Below are 27,241 nucleotides of genomic sequence, written 5' to 3' on the forward strand. Positions count from 1 at the left end.
AGACATATGCCTACCTATTATACAATCATGTGAAAAAAATAAGTACACCCCATATAAAGTTTTTTCTTTTTTAACATTTGTGGGCATACCAGTGTTTTATCTTCATTCAAACAATACGTAAAGAGAAATTGTGATGTAATTGAACAAAAAAATGAAAAATTGACTTTATTAATTAAATTTATATAGCAGCGTACCTCACAGAAAGTGGGCAGCGTAGAACGATCCAGTGAAACAAGGATGGCAAAAGCTGGCAATTATTTAAATAACACATGCCGTTTCTTTCTGGAGGGTGAACCCAACAGCCTTGGTTCTTATCCCACGTATTGCCTCCTTTGGCAGAAACACCCTCAAATGTTTCTTACAACCATTTCCCAGTTTCTGACATCCACTGAGAGTAATTTTTTCCCACTCTTTCGTGGAGATTTTTTTTTTCAGCTATGTAATGCTTGAGGAATTTCTTGCATACATAGCCCGTTCTAAAATCACTTGACAGCATTTTGATGGGATTTAGATCCCAGATTTGAGTTGACCATTCTAGAACACTCAATTTATTTTTTCAGCCATTCCTTGGTTAATTTACTGGAATGTTTAGAGTTGTCATGTTGTGAGGTCCACTTTCTGTTCAGCATTTTTTCTCACAGATGGCCTCACATTATCCTTAAGCACTGTCTAGTACAACGAAGAACACATAGTAGTTTCTGTGATGATGGGTTTATCCAGGCTGTTAATGCAGCAAGGCAGCCCAAACCATGACATTTCCACCAACGTGGTTTATAGTTGGTATCAGGTTCTTTAATTTTTATAAAATACGTCTTTTGATCCTGTTGCCAAATGACCCCTATCATTGCCTTATCTATCCAAAGCACATTGTACCAGAGGTCTTGGACTTTGCCTAAGTGTTCAAAAGTTTCATCCTGGTACACCCCCTCATGTAGATCTAATTTGTGCAACTGCTTTGTAACAGTAGGCTCACACACTTCAACATCTTGCATTCTGCTCTTGGGTTGAGTTTAATGGGGTAGCCTGGCCTGGCAAGTTAGCAGTTCTTTGAAATCTTCTTTACTTGTAGATGATCTTGCAGGCAATGGAATAATTGGTGTCTGTTTGGCAATTTTTAAAAATCTCTTCCCATGCTCTAAGGCATTTCTTACCTTTCTGAAGGCCTCAAGAGAGCTTTTTCAATTAGACACAGTAGCAGTACACACTTTAACAACAAAGAGCAAATCAAAGTACAATTCTGAAATAGCTATACAGTAGTTGGATACTTTCAATAAGGCAGGTTCCAACCAGATTCTCTCTTAAGATGCTCTAATCATTTGCACCTGATTTAGTGCACCTGATTCTCGTTTTAGATATTTGAATAGTGATAAATATAGGGATGTATTTGCTTTTCTATATATGAAATTTGAATTTGTTTATAGGTAGTCCTTGACTTATTGCAGTTGGCACCAGAATTTGTTACTAAGCAGGGCAGCTGCTAAATGAATTGCACCTGATTTTACGATCTTTTTTGTGACAGTTAAGTTAATCACATGGTAATTAAGTGAATCCAATTTCCCCCATTGACTTTGCTTTTTGGAAGCAAACTGGGAAGGTTGCAAATGGTGATCACACGACCCTGGGATGCTACAACCATCATAAATACTTTCCAGGCACGTAAATTATGATCATGTGACCATAGGGATGCTGCAGTGGTTGTGTGAGGGCCAGTTTTAAGTCACTTTTTTTTCCCAGTGCCATTGTAACTTTGAATAGTCACTAAATGAATTATTGTAAGTCGGGGATTCCTTACAGTTAAATTACACAATGGATTACAAAATGTAAATGGTTATGTTAACATATCCTCTAACAATATTGTTGAAATGAAGACCAGCTATATGTTGAAAAATATTTTAATAGGTGTGCACTTTTTTACATGTCCATACATGCAACTTAACATAAAAATATAAGGAATATACAGTATATGTATCATACATGGTCAGCCTTGGTATCAATGCCATTTCTATGTTTAAGTAGATTTAATATTTTAAGTTACTCAAAAAATGTCCTCCCAGCTCTTTTGTAAATTATGAAAGTTTGCCTAAGTTCTCTTTTTAAGATATAAAATATGAGGGATCTAAGTACTTTGAGTCATACAGAATATCCCTTACTTCTAAGGCATGGGTGTCAAACTTGCCATGTCACGTGACGGCTGTTTGACACCCCTGTTCTAAGGCAATGGTTGTTAAACATTTGACCCAATTTCTCTTTTTCCTAGGGGGGGATAATGTCATCTCTGCAAAAACTGTTCTGCACAAGTATTTTGGCAGCAGCCATCCTAAATGGGAATGTTCAACTTACATACACACAATTAGAAACAGCTCTTATCACTTTCAGTTTAACAACCACTGTTCTAAGGCCTTAAAAGTATTCTTGTTTCTCTCCCATAAATGTCACTGGCCAGAAAGGTTGCGTTTTGAAAGGCAAATTGAACTTTCACCACAGACTACTTATGTAGTTTATTTAACAGAATTTCATGTATTCTAGCATTTCTCATGCAAAATTTTTCAAAGTGAATAACTTGTTTCGTAGGGAAGTATATGTGAAGAGTAGATTCTTTCCATTTATGGAATGAAATATGAATCTAATTTTAGACCACATTCAGGTGCAGATGTACCAGTTTGGAAAGTTGAAGGAAATGTGTAGCTGTTTTTAAGATACAAATGTTTGAATCTGGATTGACTACACAGTCCTAATACTAAGTTTACATCCTGGTGCTCATCTGGCAATGCGTAACTGGTCGGAGAATTAAAAAAACAAAACAGAGGAACAATATAAATTTTCATCAACAAATAAATAGCTTAGGAAGCAGCTTTTGAAACAGTTCGAGATCTTGTAAGTGCATTGTCTATATATCAAGTTTGAACTGAGACACTCTGGCTTATCAAAATGTTGATAAGGGTAAGCATTTTAATCAGCTATAAAGCTGAAGTGGTGGCTTGATTTTCCCTTTCAACTGAAAGTAGTCCAGGGTTACGATCTTTTTTAAAGGACTGCAGTAAAGTTAACAAGGGAGTTGAAGTCCACGAGTCATAAAAGAGCCAAGGTTGACTACCCCTGGTGTATATGATTCGCTCCCCCCCCCCCTGGCGATGGTATCGTCTCCAAAACTTTACGATCCCGTTCAACGGGTCGGGTGTAATCAACACACTTAAGGCTGGTTTACGGTATAGTTTCCGTCTCCCTCATTTAGAGTGCGGTAGGTTTGACTCGGAGGCCCCCTTCTGGCTGTAAATGAGGGAGACGGAAACTATACCGTAAACCAGCCTTAAGTGTGTTGATTACACCCGACCCGTTGAACGGGATCGTAAAGTTTTGGAGACGATACCATCGCCAGGAGGGGAGGGGGAGCGAATCATATACACCAGGGGTAGTCAACCTTGGCTCTTTTATGACTCGTGGACTTCAACTCCCAGAATTCCTGAGCCAGCTTAGCTGGCTCAGGAATTCTGGGAGTTGAAGTCCACGAGTCATAAAAGAGCCAAGGTTGACTACCCCTGATATACACAGTACTACTACCCCTGATATACACAATACTACTACACAGTACTACTTAAGGAAAAGCCGAGGAGACTGGTGCCGGCGATGCACGCGTATTACCTCGCCACTATTTCTGCGCACACCACCCCCCCAAACTTCAGAAGCCCCTCTCTGAGCCTCGCTTTTTTCCTCTGGCACCTCTATTAAACGGGGCAAAATACTATCGCCGAATTGCGACTGCGGGGCTGCAAAACAAACCATCCAACGCAAAGTGACTTGTCAAAACAGAACCCGTCATGGAGATTTCGCCGCTTTCCTGGCTGCCACAAATGAAGTAAAAAAAACTAATTTGCAACAGGTAATACGTTTATAATCTTCCTGTGCAGATTTCAAAATTTTATATTTTACCCCTATGTTCCTTTTTACTGAAATAGGATGTGATCGCGGCTTACGATAAATAAATAAACCGAAAGCAGCCCATTCGTGGGATACACCTTCGGTTCTCAAGAGACTTTTTGTCCTATTTAAGCCCAGAGGATTCACTTGCATAGGACAAACCACGTCGATGGGTGCCCTACAGCAGTGTTTCTCAACCTTGACAATTTTAAGGCATGTGGACTTCAACTCCCAGAATTCCACAGCCAGCAATGCTGGCTGTGGAATTCTGGGAGTTGAAGTCCACATGCCTTAAAATTGTCAAGGTTGAGAAACACCGCCCTACAGCTTCAACTGTCCCGGAAAACTGAAGAAGGAGCGAGGGCGCCTCACCAGAGCGCTCCTGGCGCATAAGAAGGGGCGGAGCGAGCGAGGGAAGGAAGGAAGGAAGGAAAAGACACGCCTCTTTCTCACTTTTCAGCTTGGCTTCAAACAAGAGCGGGAGGGAGGGAGGGGGAAGAGCAGCCCCGCCTCCAGGAGCCGAGAAAGCCGCTTTCCGCTGACGTCACCGGGCCTACGTCGGGCGGAGGGGCGGCGCTCCTCGCGCGCCCCTTTTCTGTCTCGCGTCGGTGACGTCCCAGTCTTTCTGAGGCCAGGAGGCGCGGGAGGCTGGGTGGCGCGCGCTGCAAGGCGGACGGCCCCGCGTGTCGAGGGGAGGCGAGCCGACCGGCTATGGCCGATTACCTGATCAGCGGCGGCACCGGCTACGTGCCGGACGACGGGCTAACGGCGCAACAGATGCTGAACTCTGGGGACGGATTGACTTACAAGTGAGCAGAGGAGGTGGAGGCGGCGAGCGTGGCAGCGACGGGGCAACCGATTTGCCACGCGGTGCCCGGTCCGGCGGGGAAGTGACGGAACTGCGCATGGGGGGGGCGGGGCGGGGGGAATCCCGAGCTTCTCCAACCCGGGGAACTCCGGGGGTGGTCACCCCTCGCGCCATTCCGAGGTTGCGTGGCCGTAGCGCCGTCTGAAGGGTGTGAAGATGGACCGGGCGTCAAAGACGGCGGCGCGGCTGCGATCGTTGGCGGGGGGACGGGGGGCAGATGCGGACAGCTGCTGCGAAGTGCGATCCTTGGGCAGGACCAGGGTCTGGGGAAGATCTGCTCCAGTTGCCAAGCGTCGAAACACGGGGATGATGCCAGCTTGAAGGGTGGGCGGACCCAAAGGGAAGCTTGGGAACCCCTCGGAGTCTTTATTAAAGCATCCAGCCAAATCCGTGGGACATAAACTGTGCTTTTTTCCTTAAAGACCACCGGTGGTGCGTTATTATAGTGTGTAGGCTGGTGCCCTCTCATTTACTCTGATTCCTTATAGCCGTCTGTAAAAGGAAGAGAAGAGGTCAAAAGCTTCCCCTGGTGGAGGATTTTTATAACTAAGCGCAACTGAAGCATGGAATAAAATGATCGAATTCAATGTATATTGATGATAGTATGAAATCAGGAGCCTTTCAATTAAAAAGTTCCTGACATAATCAATCTAATAATCTAGTAATAATAATTTCGCTATCGTTACATGCCTGAGAACATAGGCTTTGCTTTCTTCCTATAACCAGTAGTGGAAGAGAACTTTTCCAGCTATATAGCTCTACTTTCATTGGGTGGTTAGAAGTTGTTTCAGAGCAAAATGAACATTCGCCGAATCGTTCTTTACATTGCATATTGATGGTCAAGGAGGAGTCCTTTCTGGTCATTTTTAGCTATCCTTTCTGTTTCCTGGCATTCCGAATATTTAAATTTTGACATATATTCTGCATACCTCAAAATTCTACACTTTGCGGGCTTATAAGGTAATGGTGTCTCTTGAATGTGAACTATCTGTGCCATTGGGTTGATTGCTGTCCATTTTATTTGATAGTTCCACCCTAAGGAATCATTTAATATAGTTTCTCAGGTTACATGTATTTCTACAGAGTTTGGACACAGCATATGCATTACTAAGCCACCTGTTGCTTCATGTGACAAATTTTAGTTCTTAGGTCATAATCCTTATATAAGAATCAGCAAAGGACAGTGAATGTACTCCAACCAAGTTCTGAGCATTTTGTGCTAGTGGTTAATAAGCCTCTCTATTACAGCCCTATTTATTTATATAGTTTATGTCATCTTTCACACTCAGGGAAGTTATCAGTAAAAAAAACGATAATCAATTGTTAAAATTCATGAGAATAGCTAAAATCATTTAAGGAAGTTCACATGTTTACATACGTACTTCGTATATTTCTCTGTCTTGGAAGTCATTTGAGAAAATGTTTTGAAAACAACTCCTATAGTATAATTTGATTGTCTTTTCTTACCAGCAATACTCCCATCCCAACCTTACAAAACTGCTATCTATAAATAATCATATCTATGTGCAATACGCTTTGCAGTTGAAACACTGAATTCTTTATAAGCAATAGGTGTCAGCTGCTATCTACTGATAAATACAGTAAAATCCTAATAGCAAGAGATTTTTCTCATTAAGCATCCATATCCTTATTAGCACTACTCGTTGTATTGCATTGTAATGCAGAAAGTGAATTGTATATTACACATATTATTGTCAATGCCATCACAAAGTTTGTACAGATAGTTCAGGCAGGATCTGGTTAGATTCAGAAATTCATACAAATGTTATATGTAAAAATGGCAACATTATAAAACTTATTTGTAAGCATTAATAGTATAGAATGTAGATTGGGATTACAAAAGTGTGTAGAGCTTAAATCTCTCAGGAGTTATTTTATATTTTCAGCATAACCCAGGATATGCTATCTGTGTGTATAGGAAGTTCAATGGAAGGTCTTTTTAGGACTGGAAGATTTTCAAGTTTGAGTCATAGTTTGGTTAAATATCAGCTAGCATTTCCTCCCAAATGTGCATGGAGATTCTCAATTATCCAGGTCATAGTTGTCCCAAAGGTACTTTTCAAAAGGCAGCTGGACTTTCTTGTTCTTTTTTTTCTCCTGAAAACATTTTGCTTCTCATCCAAGAATCTTCTTCAGTTTGGACTGAATGGTGAGGAATAGAAGGATTAGAAGGAAACTCCAATAGATAGATGTATTATACGGAGTTTACACAATTCAATTGCCTGATGTGCATACTTTTCTGAAAGTGTTTTCCTATAACTGGAAAATCTTGATCATATTTACTGTCACAACTGATGCTTCTAGTTCAGTACTTTCACCCTAATTGGTAGTATTGAGTGAGATCAGCTCCAACCCTCCTGATCTTCGGTGAGAGCCTAAAAACCTGGAGCTCTGTCAGTTAGCTTGGGCTTCTCCCAATGGGGGAGCATCCTGGTGGAGGTGATTGATGGATTTACAACAGATCCCACCTCCCGCCCATCCTGCTCCCACTTTCCCCCATCTTTTAATTAGGCCAAAGTATTTGGTTCTTTTAGTATTTTAAAATAGTATTTTTTAATTTGTCTTTTAGCTTTGCATAGTTTTTACCTTTTTAAGATTGTAAGTTGCCCTAGGTTACCCTGTGGTAAGATGGACACTCAATAAATTTTATTGATAGATAGATAGATAGATAGATATAGATAGATAGATAGATAGATAGATAGATAGATAGATAGATAGATAGATAGATAGATAGATAGATAGATAGATAGATAGATAGATAGATAGATAGATTTCAGGGTCTTGAGATAAAATATTGGTCAGCACTGCTCCTCAAGAAAGCAAGGACTAATCTCCATGTATATGTGCTAGTTATAATTACAGACTCTCCTTTGAAAAGGCAAAAAAAAAAAAGTATAGTCCTGGAAATAGTTGGAATTAATGAAGGTAGCCTATTCTGTCTTAATAGGTTTGAAGCCACCCCAAATCTATATTAATTGGGTGTGTATATTTTTAAAGAGGTTTTAGTTGTGTAACAATTCTGTGGGCTGAACTCTACTGTGGAAAATAATAGGTTCTAAAAAAAAATCCCATATCTGAATCGCAGAGAGAGATTTTCTTGGAAAATGTATTGCTCCTGATTTCCTGTGAAACTGTGGCTTATGTAATGCTAAGGATAAATATTTGCTTTTGCTGATACAATTGTTTTTAATCCTTAAAAATCTTTAAAAATAGTTCAGTTTTTTGTTCTTGCATTTTACCTTCTCTTTTGAGAGCAGTGTTAGAATAGGAGCATGGCTGAAGCATTATGGCTGGCATAGGTGTGCGTGAGATTGGATGAAGCCTGCTAGTTTGAACATTCACATGTTTTAGATCGGGCAGTTTTGGCTTTGAATGCACATGCATAGTTCTCAGGCTGGAGCTACATATTACGTTGAAGTTCTGGGAGTGACATCATTATCTTCTTTGAAAATTACCACAAAAAAACCTCATGGGATTGAAAAGAAAAATAAGCTACACAAGTCATCATGAAATAATTTTTGAGGGGATGGGATTAAGTTCTGTCATTATTATGGGGGTTGTTAGATTGTTTGTTTTAAAAAATAACCTTTCTAGTTGCAGTATTTTGAGTCCGGACCTTTGCATCAGAATTTCTGGGATATGAATTATAGCAAGCAATTTCTCAGACATGCTACAAAGATTCACAAAACAGAAGCTATATTTATATGTTAACAAGAACTGTATTTATATCACAACAGGCTCAATAACATTTTTTCCCTTCTTCATTATTTAGTGACTTCCTTATACTCCCTGGCTACATAGATTTTACTGCAGACCAAGTGGTGAGTATGGGATTGAAGTTTGTGCAGCATATTAAAAGAATGTTCTGAATCAACTGCTTTCTTCTTTAATAATATTAATGTAGGGTCTCATAGCCACAGAGATTTTTTTTTTAAAAAAAATCTTTTAAAATCCTTTTAAAATTAGATATTTTTTAAATATCTAGTACCCTTGTTAGCAAAATCAGAATCTTGAAATACCTTGAAATGATGTAACATTTTGTTACTGAATAATTCTGTTGATTTTAAGGACTTGACTTCTGCTCTGACCAAGAAGATAAGCTTGAAAACACCCTTGGTATCCTCCCCTATGGACACTGTAACGGAGGCTAGCATGGCTATTGCAGTGGCGGTAAGTGGTGGAGAGAGGGAAGGATTGATGTAATCTGAAGTGGGGTTGTTTATGTTTGGGAAATGCAGAGGGATATCATGATAGGTTACCACAGAGAGCAATTTTTTTCTGTCATTTGGACTGCAATTCTAAATGCTGCTCTTTAGGATTTGTGAAATTCAGCAGAATTTGCTTTTGACGAAAAATACAAGAGATGGTGCTAGTACTTTAGAATTACTGCTATATAAATCTTACTGGCAGAAGGAGACTGACTATCACTTTCTGTTATTTAAGGTTCTTCTAGCTCAGTGTTTCTCAACCTTGACAATTTTAAGGCATGTGGACTTCAACTCCCAGAATTCCACAGCCAGCAATGCTGGCTGTGGAATTCTGGGAGTTGAAGTCCACATGCCTTAAAATTGTCAAGGTTGAGAAACACTGTTAGCTACTGCGTTCCTTTGCTGCTCCCCCGGTTGTCTAGGTTTCATGCCACTTTCCTTGTATCAACCTATCTCCTGGTTTTCTGAGAACATATTCAAAGACAGTTCAATATTCAGAATACAAAAGTCCCAAGAAAAAGAAGGAAGCATCTGTAGAGTATTTAGTAACACAATTAAAAATTAAATGCCCTTTTTTAAAAAAAAAAATGATTTGATTAATGCTATAGATCTGAACATTTCTTCCCTGTTTTTCCTGTCTGTCTGTCTGTCTGTCTGTCTTATCTATCTATCTATCTATCTATCTATCTATCTATCTATCTATCTATCTATCTATCTATCTATCTATCTATCTATCTATCTAATCTATCTAATCTATCTATCTATCCATCCATCCATCCATCCATCCATCCATCCCATCCTTCTGGGTGGTATGTTCTTCCACAATCTCAGGTCTTCTACCAGAGACCTGGGAATTTGACTGCCAGGAATGAACTATTTCTGTTTGGAAATATGTAACTAAAAAGCCGAATTTTACACATATTCTTCAAAGTATGTATTTCTGTCATATCAGTCTTGAACACTATGTCTTTCCAAGAAAGAATCTTCTCCTTAAATAACTGCATCAGTCTGGGAAGCATTCCTGCTGAACTTGTTGCCTCTTGTCAGATGGTGGTGAAGGAACTTATTCTAGTTTCAGCGTGTTTTTCTTTCTGTATTTGCTCAGCTCACAGGAGGAATAGGATTCATCCATCATAACTGTACTCCAGAATTCCAGGCCAACGAAGTACGGAAAGTTAAGGTAAAACTGCAAACGTCTGGGCAAGTTATTGTCGCTAGAATGAAAGATCTGGTAACAAGTTGAATTTATAAGTGTTTGCATGCTTCTTCTTCTCTTCCTCCCATATCCCCTGTCTTGTGACAGTTAATGTCTTATAATACTTAGTAGCTGCATCTAATTAAAGCTAATTAAAGTCTTCTGATCAGAGTTAAGATCGGCAACTGGTGGGCCCTAAAGCAGGATATATTTAACTGATTCTAATTATGTTGGCATTACAGTAACTAACTTATACAGTACAGTACACTACTATAATTCTACAGTAACCTTTTAGCTGTAAACTGCCCAGAATCAATTTCAGAGTAAGATGCATGGTATCTAAATGTGATAGATGTATAGACTATAGTTCCTTTGATGCCTCCCTATGCACAGGGATAGGAGTTTCCCGTACTGTGTAGCTAAAATCATAGTGTGCACTATTATTTGCAGGCTGCTTAACTTTGCCTACATGTACATCTGTGTTTGGTACTTTGGGAGAATCCTCCATTGTGCTTCAGAGCCATAGCATCACGTGCTACAACAATAATTGTTCATTATTCATTATTCAAACTGTAAAGCCAGTTTGGTGTAATGCTTTAGGTGCTGGCCAAGTAAACTGGGAGATTGTGAGTTCTAGTCCCGTTTTAGACATGAAAGCTGGCTGGGTGAATTTGGGTCACTCACACTCTCTCAGCCCAACCTACCTCATAGGGTTGTTGCCGTGGGGAAAAAAAGAGGAGGAAGGAGTATTAGATATGTCTACCTTCTTGAGTTACTTGTGAAGTAATAAAGGCACGATAAACATCTAATAAATAAATAATTTTAGAGGATCTCGTGTAGGTAGACTCCACTCTCCTAGGAGTGATGCGACTATTATTTTCAAATAAATAAATTTATTGTCATTGTATGTGCATACATAGTATACATATACAACGAAATTTACTTGACACCCAAAAACCAAGTCCCACACACATAATCCCCAACACACTCCCCCCCCCACAATCCCCACCCCTAAAACCACACAACAGACCAAGTAATGCTGTCCAACAGTTCACTGATGGTGGCCCCTTAGTTCGTTGTTGAGTGCAATTACAGCTCTGGGATAAAAACTATTCAGAAAACGTGTGGTCCGAGTTTTAATTATTCTGTATCTTCTGCCAGAAGGCAACAGTCCAAAAAGATTGTAAGCAGGATGGGAAGAGTCTCTGAGAATGTTATGCAACTTTTCATGTCTTAAGTCTCTCATTCTCCTTTTTAAATGTGTCTTATTCCAGAAATATGAACAAGGATTCATCACGGATCCGGTGGTGCTGAGCCCTAGTGATCGTGTCCGAGATGTGTTTGAAGCAAAAGCCCGTCATGGATTCTGTGGCATCCCCATAACAGACAATGGGAAGATGGGTAGCCGGCTCATGGGGATTATCTCATCCCGAGACATTGATTTCCTGAAAGAGGAAGAGCATGACCTGCCTCTTAGTGAGGTCAGTGAAAGGATTCCCTGAAAGAAAATAAAGGGCTTTTAGTCCTTGTTATTGTATGTCGACCAGAGTCACAAAAACTTTTTGATTTACAATGTATTGATAAGAAAAAAAAGACAGCATTGACTATCAGGGGTAGGCAACCTTGGCTCTTTTATGACTCGTGGACTTCAACTCCCAGAATTCCTGAGCCAGCATGGCTCAGCTTGGAAAGCTCTCCCTTTCCCCTCAGCATGGCTGGCTCAGGAATTCTGGGAGTTGAAGTTCACGAGCCATAAAAGAGCCGAGGTTGCCTACCCATGCACTATATAAAAGATAGGATTTATTCTGATGTCTTTATTGATACCATGCCGTGTTTTGTGACAGTTGCTTTTGAGGAAGTCTTGAATTTGAGCTAAGGCTCCTAGGGTTCACTATTAAACATTATGTATTTTTTAGTTTTGCGGCATTTTTTTCCCTCAGGAACCGCTTTCTAAAAATATATTCTGAGACCTGCTCCTGTTTTCCAAAGAGCATGCAGCACAGTGTTTGTTTTGCAAGTTGTTAATATTTCCCTGTTCAGCCAGCCGACTATCTTCCCATTACCTGATGAGAGCCTTCTGGAATTAGCATGCATGTAGCCACCGTAACTGGATGTGGGGTTTTTTTAGCCTTGCAGCCTTCCAACCTGTCTTGGACCTGGCTCTGATTTCCTGCGCTATTTTTTGATTTGTGCTGACAAAATCAGCTAATAGCATGATTTAAAGTTCAGGCAGAAATCGCCTACAACTTATTACTAAAGGATTTCTGATAAGATGGAAAAGGAAGAAGAAGCTACAGTTGATTACCCGGAAACAGCTCCAGATAGAATTTCTGTGAGGCCAAGACATCTTAATCCTTCAGTCTTTGACATTGCATCTGTAGGCAAATGAGAATGTAGGCCCATGTCTAGGCTATACTGCTTCAGTTCGTTGCTGGAGGCACTTGTGATTAAACCTTTGCTATTTAACACACTGACACATATAGCCCATCTAAAATAATTAGATTCCAGAGGGGAAAGCCAATTCTAGCACTTTCTCTGTGTAGTGTTTCAGGCTATAAGATTTGTAAGCAATAAATACAGAATAATAGCACTAGCCTAAGTTTTTCCTAATGTTGTTTATATTGTTTATAATGATAGAATCGTAAGGTTGGGAAGGACATCAGAAGTGAAAAATACTGCTGATGGGTTTTCTTTTATTTTTAAGATTTATTTAACTTGTGATTTGGAAACTGAACTGTTACGTCTGAAACCAATCTTTAAAAACTGATTGTTAACACTAGTTGAGAAGCCAGATAGAGACAATTACTTTGAGCCGTGTAATTCTTGATTCGGGGACAATAATAATGTCTGGCACTAAGTTGCTTTCCTTCCATTATGGTAAATTGCTCTTTACCACATTAAGCTAATTGCATCAAGTCTGACTGAAACATCTTTCTTGTTCCATAATAATAAATACAATACATTAGATTACTCTAGGCTGACAAACATTTCTCTCTTAGGCAGTGCTCCTTTGCTCAGCCAAAATGGGAAGGGCATCTGTCTTACTTCAAGCTTTTTATTTTTCATAGATCATGACCAAACGGGAAGATCTTGTTGTAGCTCCTGCAGGAGTTACATTAAAAGAAGCAAATGAAATCTTGCAAAGGAGTAAAAAAGGTATGTGAGAATAGCTATAAAATAGTTTTAGGTGTTGGAGATTGCACTAGTGTATTTTTCATCCTGCGCTTAACTTTAGGGCTTGATTTGTTAATGTGATGTCACTCTAATAATAATGAATCCTGCTAACTTCATAAGTAAATATGCTACATTGTGCAGTATCAGCATTTTCTAGTATAGCTCTAGATTGTTGGTACTGGTGACATACATACATACATACATACATACATACATACATACATACATACATACATACATACATACATACATACATACATGCATACAAATCCATTAACCATTTAGGAAAAAAATATCTAGCTTCTGTGCCCAAGTCCTAGTCAAATCCTCACTTTTAATAGGTTCATACCCTTGGCTAAGCCAGGTTTGAATAAGCCATCATGAAATGTTTCCATAGTAAACTACTGTCTTTAAACCATAACAGTTGGGTTCATCTAGATCAAAATAAAGGAAAAGCATACTGAATAAATGGTGGTGTTGCACTGTACCTATGACTACTATTTATAAAGAAAAAGAAATATTCTTAGTCTCAGCTCCCAATAGGCATCTATTTTCTTTTTTCCTTTGTTAATTAATCACCTTCTGTAGCCTTAGCTGATTAGGAATCGGATGTTTTTGAATCATTTCTATTTAATGAAGGTACTAGGCTGTGCAACTTTAGTTGCCATGTTATGAAAAATGTTAATATAGCCAATTAAACTGAAAAGAAAACTGGAATTGTCCATCTATATAATGAGGGGAAAAAACCCAAAATTGTTCCTCGGAAATAACAGCAGGTTGTTTGTTTGTTTTTTAAATTTCAAGGAAAATTGCCAATTGTTAATGAAAAGGGAGAGTTGGTGGCCATAATTGCTCGCACAGATCTGAAGAAGAACCGGGACTATCCGCTGGCTTCAAAGGATGCCAAGAAACAGTTGCTCTGTGGGGCAGCAATTGGGACTCATGAAGACGATAGGTACCGTCTTGATCTGCTGGCGCAAGCTGGAGTTGATGTCATTGTATTGGTAAGTGTTAGAGACAATGGGAGTCCCACCGAAGAGTAGCAAGGGAGGTGTGGGTGAACTTTATGTTAGACACACTTTGGTAATTAGGTGAAATTACTGTAATTGCTTTAGGTGCTCTGGGGGATTAGGGCTTGTATTGTTGAAAGTCGCTGATCGATTCAGTGAGATGTTATGCTGAGTTGCTTCAGTTTAAATTCAGTACAAACTAGTAGCTGGAAAGAAGAACTTGGCAAGTATTTGTGCAGAACGCTAGACTCCAAATTAAATGGATTTGATTTTTTTTAAGGAGCAATACAGAGTTTTTTTCTTCTTCTTTTTAATCTCAGGATTCATCTCAGGGGAACTCCATTTTTCAAATCAACATGATCAAATACATCAAGGAAAAATATCCTCATCTGCAAGTCATTGGAGGCAACGGTAACTATTCAATTTGGGCTTGTAATGAAGCCGGTATGTTTTTGATGAACATTTTGCTGATTATGCTGGGTTCATAAAGTGTGCCATGGATGAGGAGACATGCGCATTGATAGCTTTATATCCTAAAATTACTAAAATTTGATAAATGAAAGATAGAAAATCACAGTATCTTGAAGGGTAGCTGTAATAAAGATCAAGTATTTTTTCTTTATTTATGTACAGGCAGTCCTCCACTTACAACCAGTGACAACAGATTTTTAAAAAGCTACTTGTGACCCATTCTCAAAATTACAACTGCTACACCCCCCATGATCATGTGATCGCATTTCAGGTTCTTGATTACCAGCTTCATTTATAAAGGGGTCGCAGGGTCCCACAATCATGTGACCGTGATTTGTGGTGTATTTTGCCAGTTTCTAGAAGAATGGATTTACTTAATGACATGCAGGTTGCTTTACAATGTCAATAACCCACTTCATGACCATTGTAAGATCAGGTTCAGTCATGTGGTACCTCCAATTGTGACCCCAATGATTTATGACCAAAATTCTTGGCTCTACTGTAGTTCTCTGTCCTAGTAACAATCATCCCAATTTTTAGTGGTTAAAGCAGATTTGTCCAACACAATCCAACAATAATTGAAATTTGAGCCTACATTTCTAGCTTCCTCTGATATAATAGCTTCCTCTCTACAGGTAGTCCTTATGGACACAACTGAGGCCGGAATTTCTGTGTAAGTCATTGCAGTTGTGACCTGATTTTACGATAATTTTATGTCAGTTGTTAAGCAAATCACCATGGTTGTTAAGTGAATCCACTATCCCAGGGGTAGGCAACCTCGGCTCTTTTATGACTCGTGGACTTCAACTCCCAGAATTCCTGAGCCAGCCATGCTGAGGAGAAATGGAGAGGTTTCCATGCTAAGCCATGCTGGCTCAGGAATTCTGGGAGTTGAAGTCCACGAGTCATAAAAGAGCCAAGGTTGCCTACCCCTGCACTATCCCAATGGGTGGTTTTGGGGTTTTTTTTTGCTGGAAATCGACAAAAAAAGGTTGCAATAGTGTGACTGCAGGATGTGGCAACCGGTCATAGATGTAAGCCATTTGCCAAGCACCTCATCTACAATCTTGTGATCGCTGAGGAGGTGCAAAGGCTGTAAGTGAAAGCACAGGTTGTGAATCACTTTTTCTGAAGCTGTCGTAACTTTGAACTGTTGTTAAACGAGTAATCATAAGCCAAGGACCACCTGTAATCTGAAAAATGGCCTTGTACAAAACGGTCCTATTTGTTTGAAAGTAGGAGCCATTTCTTGCTGTAGAGCAGGGGTCTCCAAACTTGGCAGCTTTAAGACTTGTGGCCTTCAACTCCCAGAATTCCTCAGCCAGCCATGCTGGCTGAAGAATTCTGGGAGTTGAAGGCCACAAGTCTTAAAGCTGCCAAGTTTGAAGACTCCTGCCATAGAGTGACGATAGCTGCTCCATTAATGGAGGCCAATTTCCTCAGCCATCTTTTCTCCCTTTTCTCAGTGGTGACAGCCGCCCAGGCAAAGAACCTGATTGACGCCGGGGCCGATGCCCTGAGGGTCGGCATGGGCAGCGGCTCCATCTGCATCACCCAAGAAGGTAAACGGTAGCGTTGCGCGTCCTCTCCATCTGACCTGACCCCTATGGATTGCTGGAGAAAAATACGTACAGCTTTTGGGGAAGGGAGGGGTGCCGGTCGAATGGGTGATTAGATCCATTTTGATCTGTCCCGATTCTGGGGGGTAGCGGCTGAGGTATTACTCTGAGTAACCGAAGTAGAAGACAGCCTGTGAACACGTTGCAGTTGAATTGTGCGTAAAACCCGCATTTAAAAAAACACAAAGAGAGGCTTGTGGGCTGCTAAAGTCAGGGCAGTTTCATAGTTGGACGTGTTTCCTGCCCCCTCCTCCCGCCTTCCTGCAGCAATTGGAGTGTAGCCTGGCTGCACAATGTCACTGTTCAGGAGAGCGTTTGCTTGTTCCTCCCTCTTTATCTCTAAACTCTGTGTGTTTTTGTCTTGTTTAGCTGCTCCAAAGGTCCCTCCAGACCTAAAGTCCCACAGCCCCAAAAGCCCTTCCGCGGTCACTGGCACCTATAGTAAGTCATTGCCCCTTCCCTGCCCCTTAATTTTGTGGCTTGGAGGAAGGCTCTGATTGGCTGCCCATTATCTCCTCCTACCTTTCTGCTTGTTTGAGAATAATCTGGTTAGAGACACACTCGGGGTCTTAATGGCTTTGGACACTGGTTGTTAAAGCGGAGTTGTCGTTTTTTTTCCCTGAGTTTTTCCAAAAGGAGGGTTCTACTGTTGTCGTTGCTGTCAAATGAAGATTTTCTTCCTTAAATCCAGAACTGAAATTTTAAACGGCTCCTTTGCTCTCTTCCTTTTCTTCTTTATAGAGCCAAATTCTATAATTACTTGCACACAGTTCAGCGATAATTTGAATCTCCTGACACTAAAAGTTAAAATGGGTTTAATTTTCATTGTATGAAATGCAAAATAGGTAATGTGCTTTCTCTTTCAGATGTTAAATTGGCTGTAGTGTGAGTTGGTCTAAGTTCTCCAGCTACTAAGGTTTATGTTTAAAATATGATTTATGGACATATAGTTTAGGATTATTGGATATGTATTACCAGTATGTTATGCAGGCCAGTTCCAAAGGGAAAAAGTGACCCCCCCCCCATCTTGGTGTTTTCTTTTAGAGCTACATAGGTGGTGTTTTATGCCTGCCAGGAAGAGTACTTTTGATGAATGATGGCTCTAAATATCTACCTCTGTAATTTAAAATGAACCCTTATTCAGTTAAGTAATCCTTTGTAGGCAATGTTTTCAATATTTGAAATACCCTAAACCAGGCATGTCAAACACAAGGACCGGGGGCCGGATGCGGCCTGCGAAGTGGTTTCATGTGACCTGAGAAGCCATCCTGGAAACAGTGAGGGAACGGCCCCTACTGCCTTGGCCCTGGCCCAGGCTGGCCGGGAGCCAATGTACAATTTTGTGGTGGCCATCTATGCTGAAACGCATTCAGTCTTAGCTCCACAAGGCTGTCCGGAAACAGCGAGGAACCAGCCCCTGCCGTGTCGGCCCCACCCCCCTGGGTGCATGCTGGGGAGGTGTCACCCTTTGTGAGGAATGAAGAAATGGACCACGCCTTGGCGGTTGCCCCGGTCCCACCCCCTTCTGCCAGAGACCCTCAGATCTGTCCCACTCCTGCCCAGGCCCCCACAGGCACCCTTGACGCGAACGATGTAGAGCTGGCTATGCCCACCCAGTAGGCCACACCCACTCCATTCACGCCCACCCAGTAGGCCGCACCCACCCTGGCCACACCCACCCGGCCCCCCAAGTGCAACCGCAATGCTGATGCGGCCCTCAGTGAAATTGAGTTTGACATCCCTGCCCTAAACAGTTGTGTTGCCCATTCAGGATACATTTTCCTCTAAGAAATTATCTTCCAGTATGAAACAAGGTTTCAGCATATTTTGCAGTGGGACCGTATCACATCATAGATGTTTCTTATTGATCAATAAGAGACTTCTTGAAAGAAGAAATAGTCATTTGTTTTTCCAAGACTTCCTGAACCTGTCCTTTGTCTGAGATAGCTCCATTAATGTTAAGGGCAGGAGTGTCAAACTGCCGGCCCACGGGCCGGATGCGTCATCCGGAAGCCGCGCCCACCCCATTGCAGGCAATGGCAAAACCGTCCCGATATGTTGCGCATGTCACGTGACGTCGCAAGTTTGGCATGTCTGTTATAGGGGTTCCTGCCTGAGCAGGGGGTTAGAGTAGACATCCAAGATGCCCTCCAACACTGTTATTCTGTTGTGTGTGGACTTCAACTCCCAGAATTCCCCAGCCTGTTTGTAGCTTTTTAAAACACGTAGAAAGATTGTGATGTTGTTTGAGTGATGACAGCTGAATCTATGGGATCTCTTAAACCCTGGCATCGTATTTTCTTCTGATTTTAGAAATCTACCCTGGAGAATGCTAGAGTTGTGGAAATAATTCCAGGAGGGAAGAACTCTTAAATTACTGAATGATGTATCTTCCCCTTGTTCAGTTGTTTTTAATGTTGTAGATTCTTGTGATGTAAGATAGGTACAGTACATTTTTTTTTAACTTGGTACTGTGTTTTTTTAGTTTTGAGTTTAATGTCGGATGTATATTAAACCAATTGAGATGTGTTTGGTTTAAGAAGTTGCAGGCAAGTACTACATTTTCTCCCCCCTATCCATACTTCAAAGCTCTATTTAATAATATCTAAATATCCCACAAATTCAAAGTATGATTCAGCTATCTCCCACTGAATTATGTGCGTATATTACACTTATTTACAAAACTCCTGATTTAAACTGAGTGAATGTGTTCTGCACGTGGAGGGCCATTGGCTCATCCTTTGAATGGGTGGAGAGACACTGTTTCCAAACTTCTAGCCATGCTTTGACAGTGGTTAAATATGAATAGAAGAAGCATGCCACAAATCATAAGTTCTTTTGGTTTGAAACAGCTTTGTTTTACGTTATGTAACATCATCTTGTGTTCAGATTATATATTTAATCATTGCCAAACCACAAAGTGGGATGTGCAAAAGCTTGTGCAGGAGAAGCTGGAGGCCATGTAAATGACACATGCATAACATGTTTACCACTTAATTATTTTATGATTCAGCCTGATCTGTGGATAGGCCTAAATGTTATGAGACGCTGGACTGGAAAAAAATATTTTTCTTGAATTCTTGGCAAATCACTGCCAGTCTCTATTGGACAACCAAGGGGGTCACCTGGAACAGTATCCTGCTTGGTGTCAGAAAGTGCTTCCATCCTTAGATATTATTAAAAATTCTGATCCCAAATAAACTACTACAGTCTTGGCATGGTTGTTACCAATTGTTTTGGAGATGGTCAAAATTAAAACAGGTCATTATAACTGCTCCACTTCCAGAACAGTTGGAGCAACCTTATTACAAGATTGGAATGTTACGTGATGAAACATCTGCACACCCATTATTAAAGTGGTTAAATGTCGAGCAAGGGCTTGAGTGTAGACCCAAGAACACAACAATGCTGCGCTTAAACCAGTGATGGCGAACTTTTTAGAGACCGAGTGCCCAAACTGCAACCCAAAGCCCACTTATTTATCGTCGGGTGCCAGGTGGGTGTGGCCCACTGGATGGGCATGGCTGTGGTGGTCATGGCAGATTGGGTGGGTGTGGCCAAGGTGGGCGTGATCACCTCGATGTTGCTCATAGGGAGGGATGCCTGTGGGAGCTGGGCAGGGGTGGAGATCCAGGGGGTCTGTGGCAGGTGGGGTGGTGGGCAGGAGGCTCGTCCTGCGGGATGAGGCGAGGCAAGGCGAGGCAGGATGGGGTGCCATTGTCACAGGGCAAGGCGAGGCAGGGGCCGGGGCGGCTGCTGCCTGACACCATCGGCCCCTGCACACAGAGGCCAGCGAGCGCATGGGTGCTGGGATGCATCCGGCCACGTGGGACCTCAGCGAGTTAGCAGGCGGCTGGTTGAAGAGGGACTGTTGCCATCTCTGGGGCACGGCGCGCGTGCCCACAGAGAGAGCTCTGAGTGCCACCTCTGACACACGTGCCATAGGTTCGCCACCACTGGCTTAAACCATTGTTTTCCCAATTAAGCAAAGTTCTGTTTATATATTGCTGTACCTCACCTTTAAAGGGGATTGTTGTAGCCTTTTAGACAATTATGTTCAACAGAAGACTACATCTACCTATTTTGTATCTCTTATTTTGGGAAATGCAGTTTCATGCCAAATTACTATAGCAAATTTCAAACCCTGCTTTGAAGCCAATGCCACCTGTGTGAATCATGAAGCTGAGAACTGAATCCTCTCACTCCATGGTATCATATGCTAATTTTTAAAGGGTTGGTCTCAAGTATACAATTATATAGACATCAGCTTGCAAAACTCAGCCACTCAAGAGATTGCTTTTCTATTTTAGAGCATAACTGCATGCTTTAAAAATTATTTGGAAAAAAAATGCTTCGGGCCTTGCACGACCTGATGTCTCTGTGCTATTGACGCGAGCAGCTGCATCATTTTTCATGCTCTTATGGAAGCATGAAGAAAGTGTGGGCTCCTTTAAAGAATAGCAGAAGTGTACTGAACTCAAGCAAGACCTAAAGCAGTAATTCCAAACCATTTTTGAAGTGTCAGTTTATGTACATCGCTTGATAGGTTTTAAAAGTTCTTAACATAGAAAAATCCTTTTTAACATTTTTTTTTTTAGCTTTGATGTTGCCTTTGCAGAAATGAGACCGTCTCTTTAGGACTAACACTGTTTTGATTTTGCTGGCAGCCCATTTCACGGTTGATTTGAATTCCAGTTCAATGCAGTTGCTGTTAGCTAAAAGTCAAACTGATTGGGTTGCCTGTACTTGGCCCTAGAAGCTGAAAGGAAACACAACAGCTGAGTTGGTCTAAAAGTGATTTGTGTGGGGACCAGTTTCTTGGAGAAGCACTGAGTTGATTTTGGCAGTGCAGACAATACTGAAACTCTGCATTTAACAGGAAGTTTGTACTCTAATTTTGCACGGTTCTGAATGAATCTGAATCACTGTTCTAACTAATGGTGGAAAAGGTTTTAAATTAAAAGCCAACTGGGAAGATTGTCCTATTTAGTGGGAGGGAGGGAAGGGTATTTATGTCAATCTCTGTGCATGGCCTTGGCTATCCATGATGTATCAATTACAACCTGGGCATAATGGAAAATCTAGGGCACACAATTTGATGCAAAGTGCAAAAGAGCCCTGGCTGATATATTTCGGAGATCTTTTATTCTGTTCCCGATTCATTGTGAGCTCTGTGCAGATGATATTCTGTTTTGGTTTCAGTCACCCTGTATGCCAGAGGTAGCCAGCTTGATGAAAACTTTCAGTGAGAGATACTGGATTCTGATCATCCAGTAAAAAAATCAAGTTTTTATTACAGATAGTGACTATTACTGTATAGCTGGAGAATGCTATCTGCAACTAGGTTGACTGGAAGCAACTATTCATCATCATACTTGCATGGATTTGTATCTGCCTCTGGGGCGATACCCTCCGAGGTTTGGCAGAACTGGAAAGACATACAATTCCCTTGATACACTCTGGGAAGAAATAGCTGAAGGATGTCTTTTCTGAAAATGGATTTACTTTTATTTATTTTGGGCTCATGCTGAAAATGCCATGCACTTTGAGGACGCTTGTATATATATATATATTCTGCTGTAGAATAAAATTGACTTCTTTTGCTTCTTTTATCTTCATCTGCCCTGTTTAGTCTTAGCATGTGGCAGGCCCCAAGCCACAGCAGTCTACAAAGTATCTGAGTATGCTCGAAGATTTGGTGTGCCAGTGATTGCAGACGGAGGCATCCAGACGGTTGGACACATTGCCAAGGCCCTTGCACTTGGTGCTTCTACAGGTGAAATTAGAATTACAAACTACTTACTAATACGTACTTTCGGCTCATGGGATCATGATAACTTCCAGTCACAGTCTTTAGAAAGGAATGGAGTTGTTTGTGCATACAAGACCGTAGAGCAGGGGTGTCAAACTGCCAGCCCGCAGGCCGAATGCATCATGCTGAAACCGCACCCACCCCATTGCCGGCAATGGAAAAAAAGTTGCGATACGTCGCGACCCGTCATGTGACATTGCGAGTTTGACACCCCTGCCATAGAGAGATCTTGTATTGTACTATACACCATGTTTGTGGCTCAAAGGCAGGGCTAGAAGCCATGCCTACATTGCGGAACTTGTTGGGAAGAACAGTTACAGATACCTATAGAGATATAGATAGCACTGTGTTGTTATAGCTTCAGAAAAATGCAGTATATTACATCCATATATCTACTTTTGGAAAAAATGATGAGTTTTCACAATATGTGTGTCTTGATAAGCTATATAAGCTTACCTCGTTTTATGTGTACAAACAGCACATGAATGCAATTAGCTTTATCTAAGCTAATTTATCTAAGTTTTATCTAAATTGCTGATATCTGAGCTTTATCTAAGATGCTGATATCTAAGTTAACTTACTTCTCCAAATTCCTGTCCTATTTCCTGTTCATTTCTTTCCACATTCTCTCACACCCTCTCGCTTGCATTTGTTTTCCCTGATTCTAGTGATGATGGGGTCCCTTCTAGCTGCTACCTCAGAAGCCCCCGGGGAGTATTTTTTCTCTGATGGGATCAGGCTGAAGAAATATCGTGGCATGGGCTCTCTGGATGCAATGGACAAGAACCTAGGCAGCCAGAACAGATATTTCAGGTAAGAGGAATCGAATACTGTGCAAACAAACAAGTCCATGCAGAAAAGGGAAGTTATGTACAAAGCTGAACTTACAGGACTGTTCCACCTTAATAGGATTGCCTTCCTCTAGAACAGTGGTGGCGAACGTATGGCACGGGTGCCAGAGGCGGCACTCAGAGCCCTCTCTGTGGGCACATGTGCCGTCGCCCCAGTCTTAGGCCTTCAGCTGGGTTTTATAAAACCTTTTCACTTCAGGCCTCCGCCTCCGCCACCGTGTGCAAAAAAAAAAAAAAGGTTCAATCAGTCAATTTCAACTTCTTGCGTCGAAAAAAAATATCTTGCAAAGTTGGAATTGATTGATTGAACATTTTAGTCCCACCCAGTCTGCCGTTACCACTGCAGCCATGCTCAGCCAATGGGCCACGCCCAGCCAATGGGCCATATACCCACCCGGCACTCGACGATGCATAAGTGGGTTTTGGGTTGCAGTTTGGGCACTCAGTCTCTAAAAGGTTTGCCATCACTGCTCTAGAACAAGGATGTCAAACTCAATTTCACTGAAATTGCGGTTGCCCTGGGGGGGTGTGGCCAGAGTGGGCGCAGCCTACTGGGTGGGCGTGGATGGAGTGGGTGTGGCCTACTGGGTGGGCATGGCCAGTTCTACATCATTCGCGTCAAGGGTGCCTATGGGGGCCTGGACAGGAGTGGGACAGATCTGAGGGTCTCTGGCAGAAGGGGGTGGGACCGGGGCAAGTGCCAAGGCATGGTCCACCGGGGCAAGTGCCAAGATGGCCACCACAAAATTGTACATTGGCTCCGGGCCGGCCTGAGCCAGGGCCAAGGCAGACGGGGCCGTTCCCTCACTGTTTCCAGGATGGCTTCGCGGGCCACATGAAACCACTTCGTGGGCCGCATCCGGCCCCCGGGCCTTGTGTTTGACGTGTCTGCTCTAGAAGGTTGTCAGAATGCATTTCTGAATAGATTAATATCTTTGGACAGGTATTTAATAGTTTTTCTCCTTTACCCTCGGAGAGGGTACGCAATCTGGGGGTCCTCCTGGATTCGCGGCTGACGCTGGAAGACCAGTTGTCGGCCGTAACCAGGGGGGCGTTTTATCAGGTACGCCTGATACACCAGTTGCGACCTTTTCTGGACCGGGACGCCTTGCGCACAGTCACCCATGCCCTCGTCACCTCCCGCCTGGACTACTGTAATGCTCTCTNATTGGCCTAGGGAATTTTAGTGGGGTTTTTTAAGAGAAATTTTAATTATATAGGCCATAACAAATATTTCTTTTTAATTTGGTTTTAAATTAGGTATTTATTGTTGCATTGTTTTATAAGGCTGTTAGCCGCCCTGAGTCCGGTAAGGAGAAGGGCGGGATATAAATTGAATTAATAAATAAATAAATAAATAAATAAAAAATGTTCTCTTTTTTTTGAGGTAATTAATGGACGGAACAATCCCAGTTCTGCAGTTCTCATAGGCTTTTCTGTTGTTTGTTCTTCTCAGCGAGACGGATAAAATTAAAGTGGCCCAGGGGGTCTCTGGGGCTGTGCAGGACAAGGGCTCAATCCATAAGTTCGTGCCGTACCTGATTGCTGGCATCCAGCATTCCTGCCAAGACATTGGCTCAAAGAGTTTAACGCAGCTGAGGTGAGAGCAAGAACAGTTTCTCCGTCATTACCCTGCTCTGTAGCTCAAATATTGTTTTGGAGCTGCTGTTGGCATTGGCTGTGCGCATGTGTGATGAATGCAAGTGGTGTTTGGAAATCTATGAAGCAAGACTTCAATTCCTGGTACAAATTGATTCGGGCCTGTCCTGCAACTCCACAGTTGTAGCGTCTGTGCTGTGCGGATTTCTGTGGCAAATGGGAAATGTCACTTTCTCTTCCCTCTGATTGCCAGGGCCATGATGTATTCCGGAGAGCTGAAATTTGAGAAGAGGACAACATCTGCTCAAGTGGAAGGAGGGGTTCACGGCCTTCACTCGTAAGCTAGTTGTGTGCGCCCCTTTCGTTTTGAATAAGGGGAGAATTCAAATTCTGCCACGTATCCCACAGTGGAGGCAGGGCATTCTACCCTAGCTCTTTCTCTCTTCCAGTCGTTCTGAAGCAGCCCTTAGAAAAGTTCTTGCATTGCTCTTTGTGGCAGAAGATACATCGTTCCCTGTTCTGGCTCTGTCTTCTTCCAGAGAGCAAGCATGTCCATCCAAGGACTCTCTCAGTTATGGCAGATCCCCAACTTTCCTTTTTTTTTTTTTTTTTTTAATTTGCTACTTCTTTGTCTTACATAAGCACAGTGGGTTTTCTTGCCTGATTGGCAAGCCGACAGCAATGCAGTGAATATAAATAAGTCAGAAGCCTTCTCTGATGTCTGGGGCTGAGCCGTGGGACCAGTTTCCAGCAACGCACCAGCGTACCTTTTTACCTCCCCATTCTGCTATCTTTAGGAGATGCTAGCTAACGTTGCAGCCGCTGGTTTGCCAGCCACAGACCTCAAATCTCACATCTGCCAGAGAGCCATTGCTGTTCCTCTGGGGCATGTAGTGGGCATGAGTACTGGAGTTAATGGAAGCCAGCTGTGCTAGGTGCTCTATTCCAGCGCCCCCCCCCAACCTTTTGGGCAACAGGGACTGGTTCTGTGGAGAGAGATTTTTCCACGGGCCAGAGGGGGTGTAGTTTTGTGTGCTGCCTGCATCCCGCGAATGGGGCTTGCTTGTTTGCGCGGCCCAGTTTTTGGCATGCTGCGGCCCAGTGCCGTTCCACAGACTGGGGGTTGGGGATCCCTGCTCTAGTCACTGCAGTCTCCTTGGCTGGCTCCACAGGGAATTCCTCCCCCTCCCCCAATCTTCCACTTCCCAAAGACCTCTAGGGAAATACACACGAATTCTAGTCAGTCCACAACTTGTTTGGATAGTGAACACCCATCCCACAGGGGCCAAAATTGCTGGAGCCACCGTTATGGGTCTACCCAACTGCATCTACTACTAGTAGTCACCTTCTACAGCGCTCTCCTCAGTCTTATTAGCCGCACTCAGCCCATCCTCCCCTCCCAAAAGGAGATGGGCTCCCTGCTAAGACTATCCACTCTCCATCGTGCGAGATTTAAGCCCTAACCCAAGTTTTGTTTGAACTCTAGTGCAAGTCAGCTTTAGAGCTTCTAGTGTGGAAAATTGCATTCTTGATAACCATAACTTCTACCAGACGGGGGTCAAGAAAAGGAGAAATCTCTGTCAAGAAAAAAATTCCCATTAGCCAGCCAGACATCATCACTACCTGAAGTTAACCTTCATTATTGAGATGAATTTGGATTTTTACTGGGGCCAAGGTTCAGTTAGAAAGGAAATTAGTATAAACTGGATGTGAAATAACAAGGCAAGAGATGGATGATTTCCAAGTAGCCAGCTGTCACCCCATTTCCTTCCTTCCTTCCTTCTCTTTTCCTTCGCCACATTTTGCCGTTGCTTAACACAATTCCTTTTGTTTCCTAGATACGAGAAGCGTCTTTTCTGATGATGGGTCCCTTGCGCATTTCCAGAGCCTCTTTTGTCATGTGGGGCTTGTGCAGCCACGATCATGAACTGCTCCCTTCACAGAAGTGCCATTTTGCTAAAGACACAGAGCTACGTGCCATTTCCCAAATCATCAGCTGCTCTGACCAAGGCTGAAGAGAACTTATTCCAGAGATGGTGCTGTATACTGACGGAAGCCCTGTAGATGTGTGTTCTTACACTATTTTTACAATAAAACTTGAGGAACGAGTCTTTTAACGTTTTCCAGTGCATCTGGGGATCAGTTCAGTCTGCCTTTTCTGTTGGTAGTTTCTAAAGGAGAATTTGATTGGCTGCTCTCCAACGTATGTCAACAAAACCTTTCGTATATAGTCATCCATTTTACTTCCTAAAAATGATTTTCACCCATCCCCTGTGCAAACGTTGCAACATGCACACTCCCTGTCACATTCTTCTTAAACTCATTTCCAGCTGTTGCTTTGCTCCATATGAAAGATTGGTTTTTTTGGAAGCAAAGAGTTTCCAGCTTCCAGAGATTGTTTTATCCACCCCAAACTATGTCTAAAGAATCTACTCTTAGTGGATATTCAGATTTATATGAAAAAGGCATCTGTTGGTGCTCCAGCCCAGTGTTCAGGT

The 27,241-nt window shown here is 42.1% G+C and overlaps 1 protein-coding gene across 2 annotated transcripts; it reads left to right on the plus strand.

Moving 5' to 3' along the window:
- The first annotated feature begins 4,575 nt into the window (after nucleotides 1–4,575).
- On the plus strand, nucleotides 4,576–26,856 carry IMPDH2 (inosine monophosphate dehydrogenase 2). Of its 2 annotated transcripts, XM_015821896.1 has the most exons (15): nucleotides 4,576–4,724; nucleotides 8,577–8,625; nucleotides 8,873–8,974; nucleotides 10,118–10,192; nucleotides 11,482–11,688; nucleotides 13,276–13,363; nucleotides 14,186–14,385; nucleotides 14,712–14,802; nucleotides 16,329–16,424; nucleotides 16,851–16,922; nucleotides 22,114–22,257; nucleotides 22,962–23,106; nucleotides 24,601–24,744; nucleotides 24,997–25,080; nucleotides 26,582–26,856. In XM_015821896.1, the coding sequence occupies exons 1-15, from the start codon at nucleotides 4,627–4,629 to the stop codon at nucleotides 26,601–26,603; spliced, it is 1,617 nt and encodes a 538-aa protein (XP_015677382.1). In that variant the 5' UTR covers nucleotides 4,576–4,626; the 3' UTR covers nucleotides 26,604–26,856. The 2 variants fall into 2 exon arrangements, with proteins under 2 accessions (XP_015677382.1, XP_015677383.1); XM_015821897.1 differs by lacking the exon at nucleotides 16,851–16,922 and having other exon boundaries at nucleotides 4,627–4,724.
- The last annotated feature ends 385 nt before the right edge of the window (nucleotides 26,857–27,241 follow it).

This window comes from Protobothrops mucrosquamatus, unplaced genomic scaffold (genome assembly GCF_001527695.2).
Source record: "Protobothrops mucrosquamatus isolate PMUCROS unplaced genomic scaffold, P.Mucros_1.0 scaffold1418, whole genome shotgun sequence".
Classification (NCBI taxonomy): domain Eukaryota; kingdom Metazoa; phylum Chordata; class Lepidosauria; order Squamata; family Viperidae; genus Protobothrops; species Protobothrops mucrosquamatus.

What these genes read in the sequence shown, in the direction of transcription:
- IMPDH2 (XM_015821896.1), top strand. Translation starts at nt 4,627, where the DNA reads ATGGCCGATTACCTGATCAGCGGCGGCACCGGCTACGTGCCGGACGAC. An exon ending in ATGACCTGCCTCTTAGTGAG is followed by an intron (nt 11,689 to 13,275) that starts GTCAGTGAAAGG and finishes TATTTTTCATAG; the next exon opens with ATCATGACCAAACGGGAAGA. An exon ending in AAGAGTTTAACGCAGCTGAG is followed by an intron (nt 24,745 to 24,996) that starts GTGAGAGCAAGA and finishes TCTGATTGCCAG; the next exon opens with GGCCATGATGTATTCCGGAG.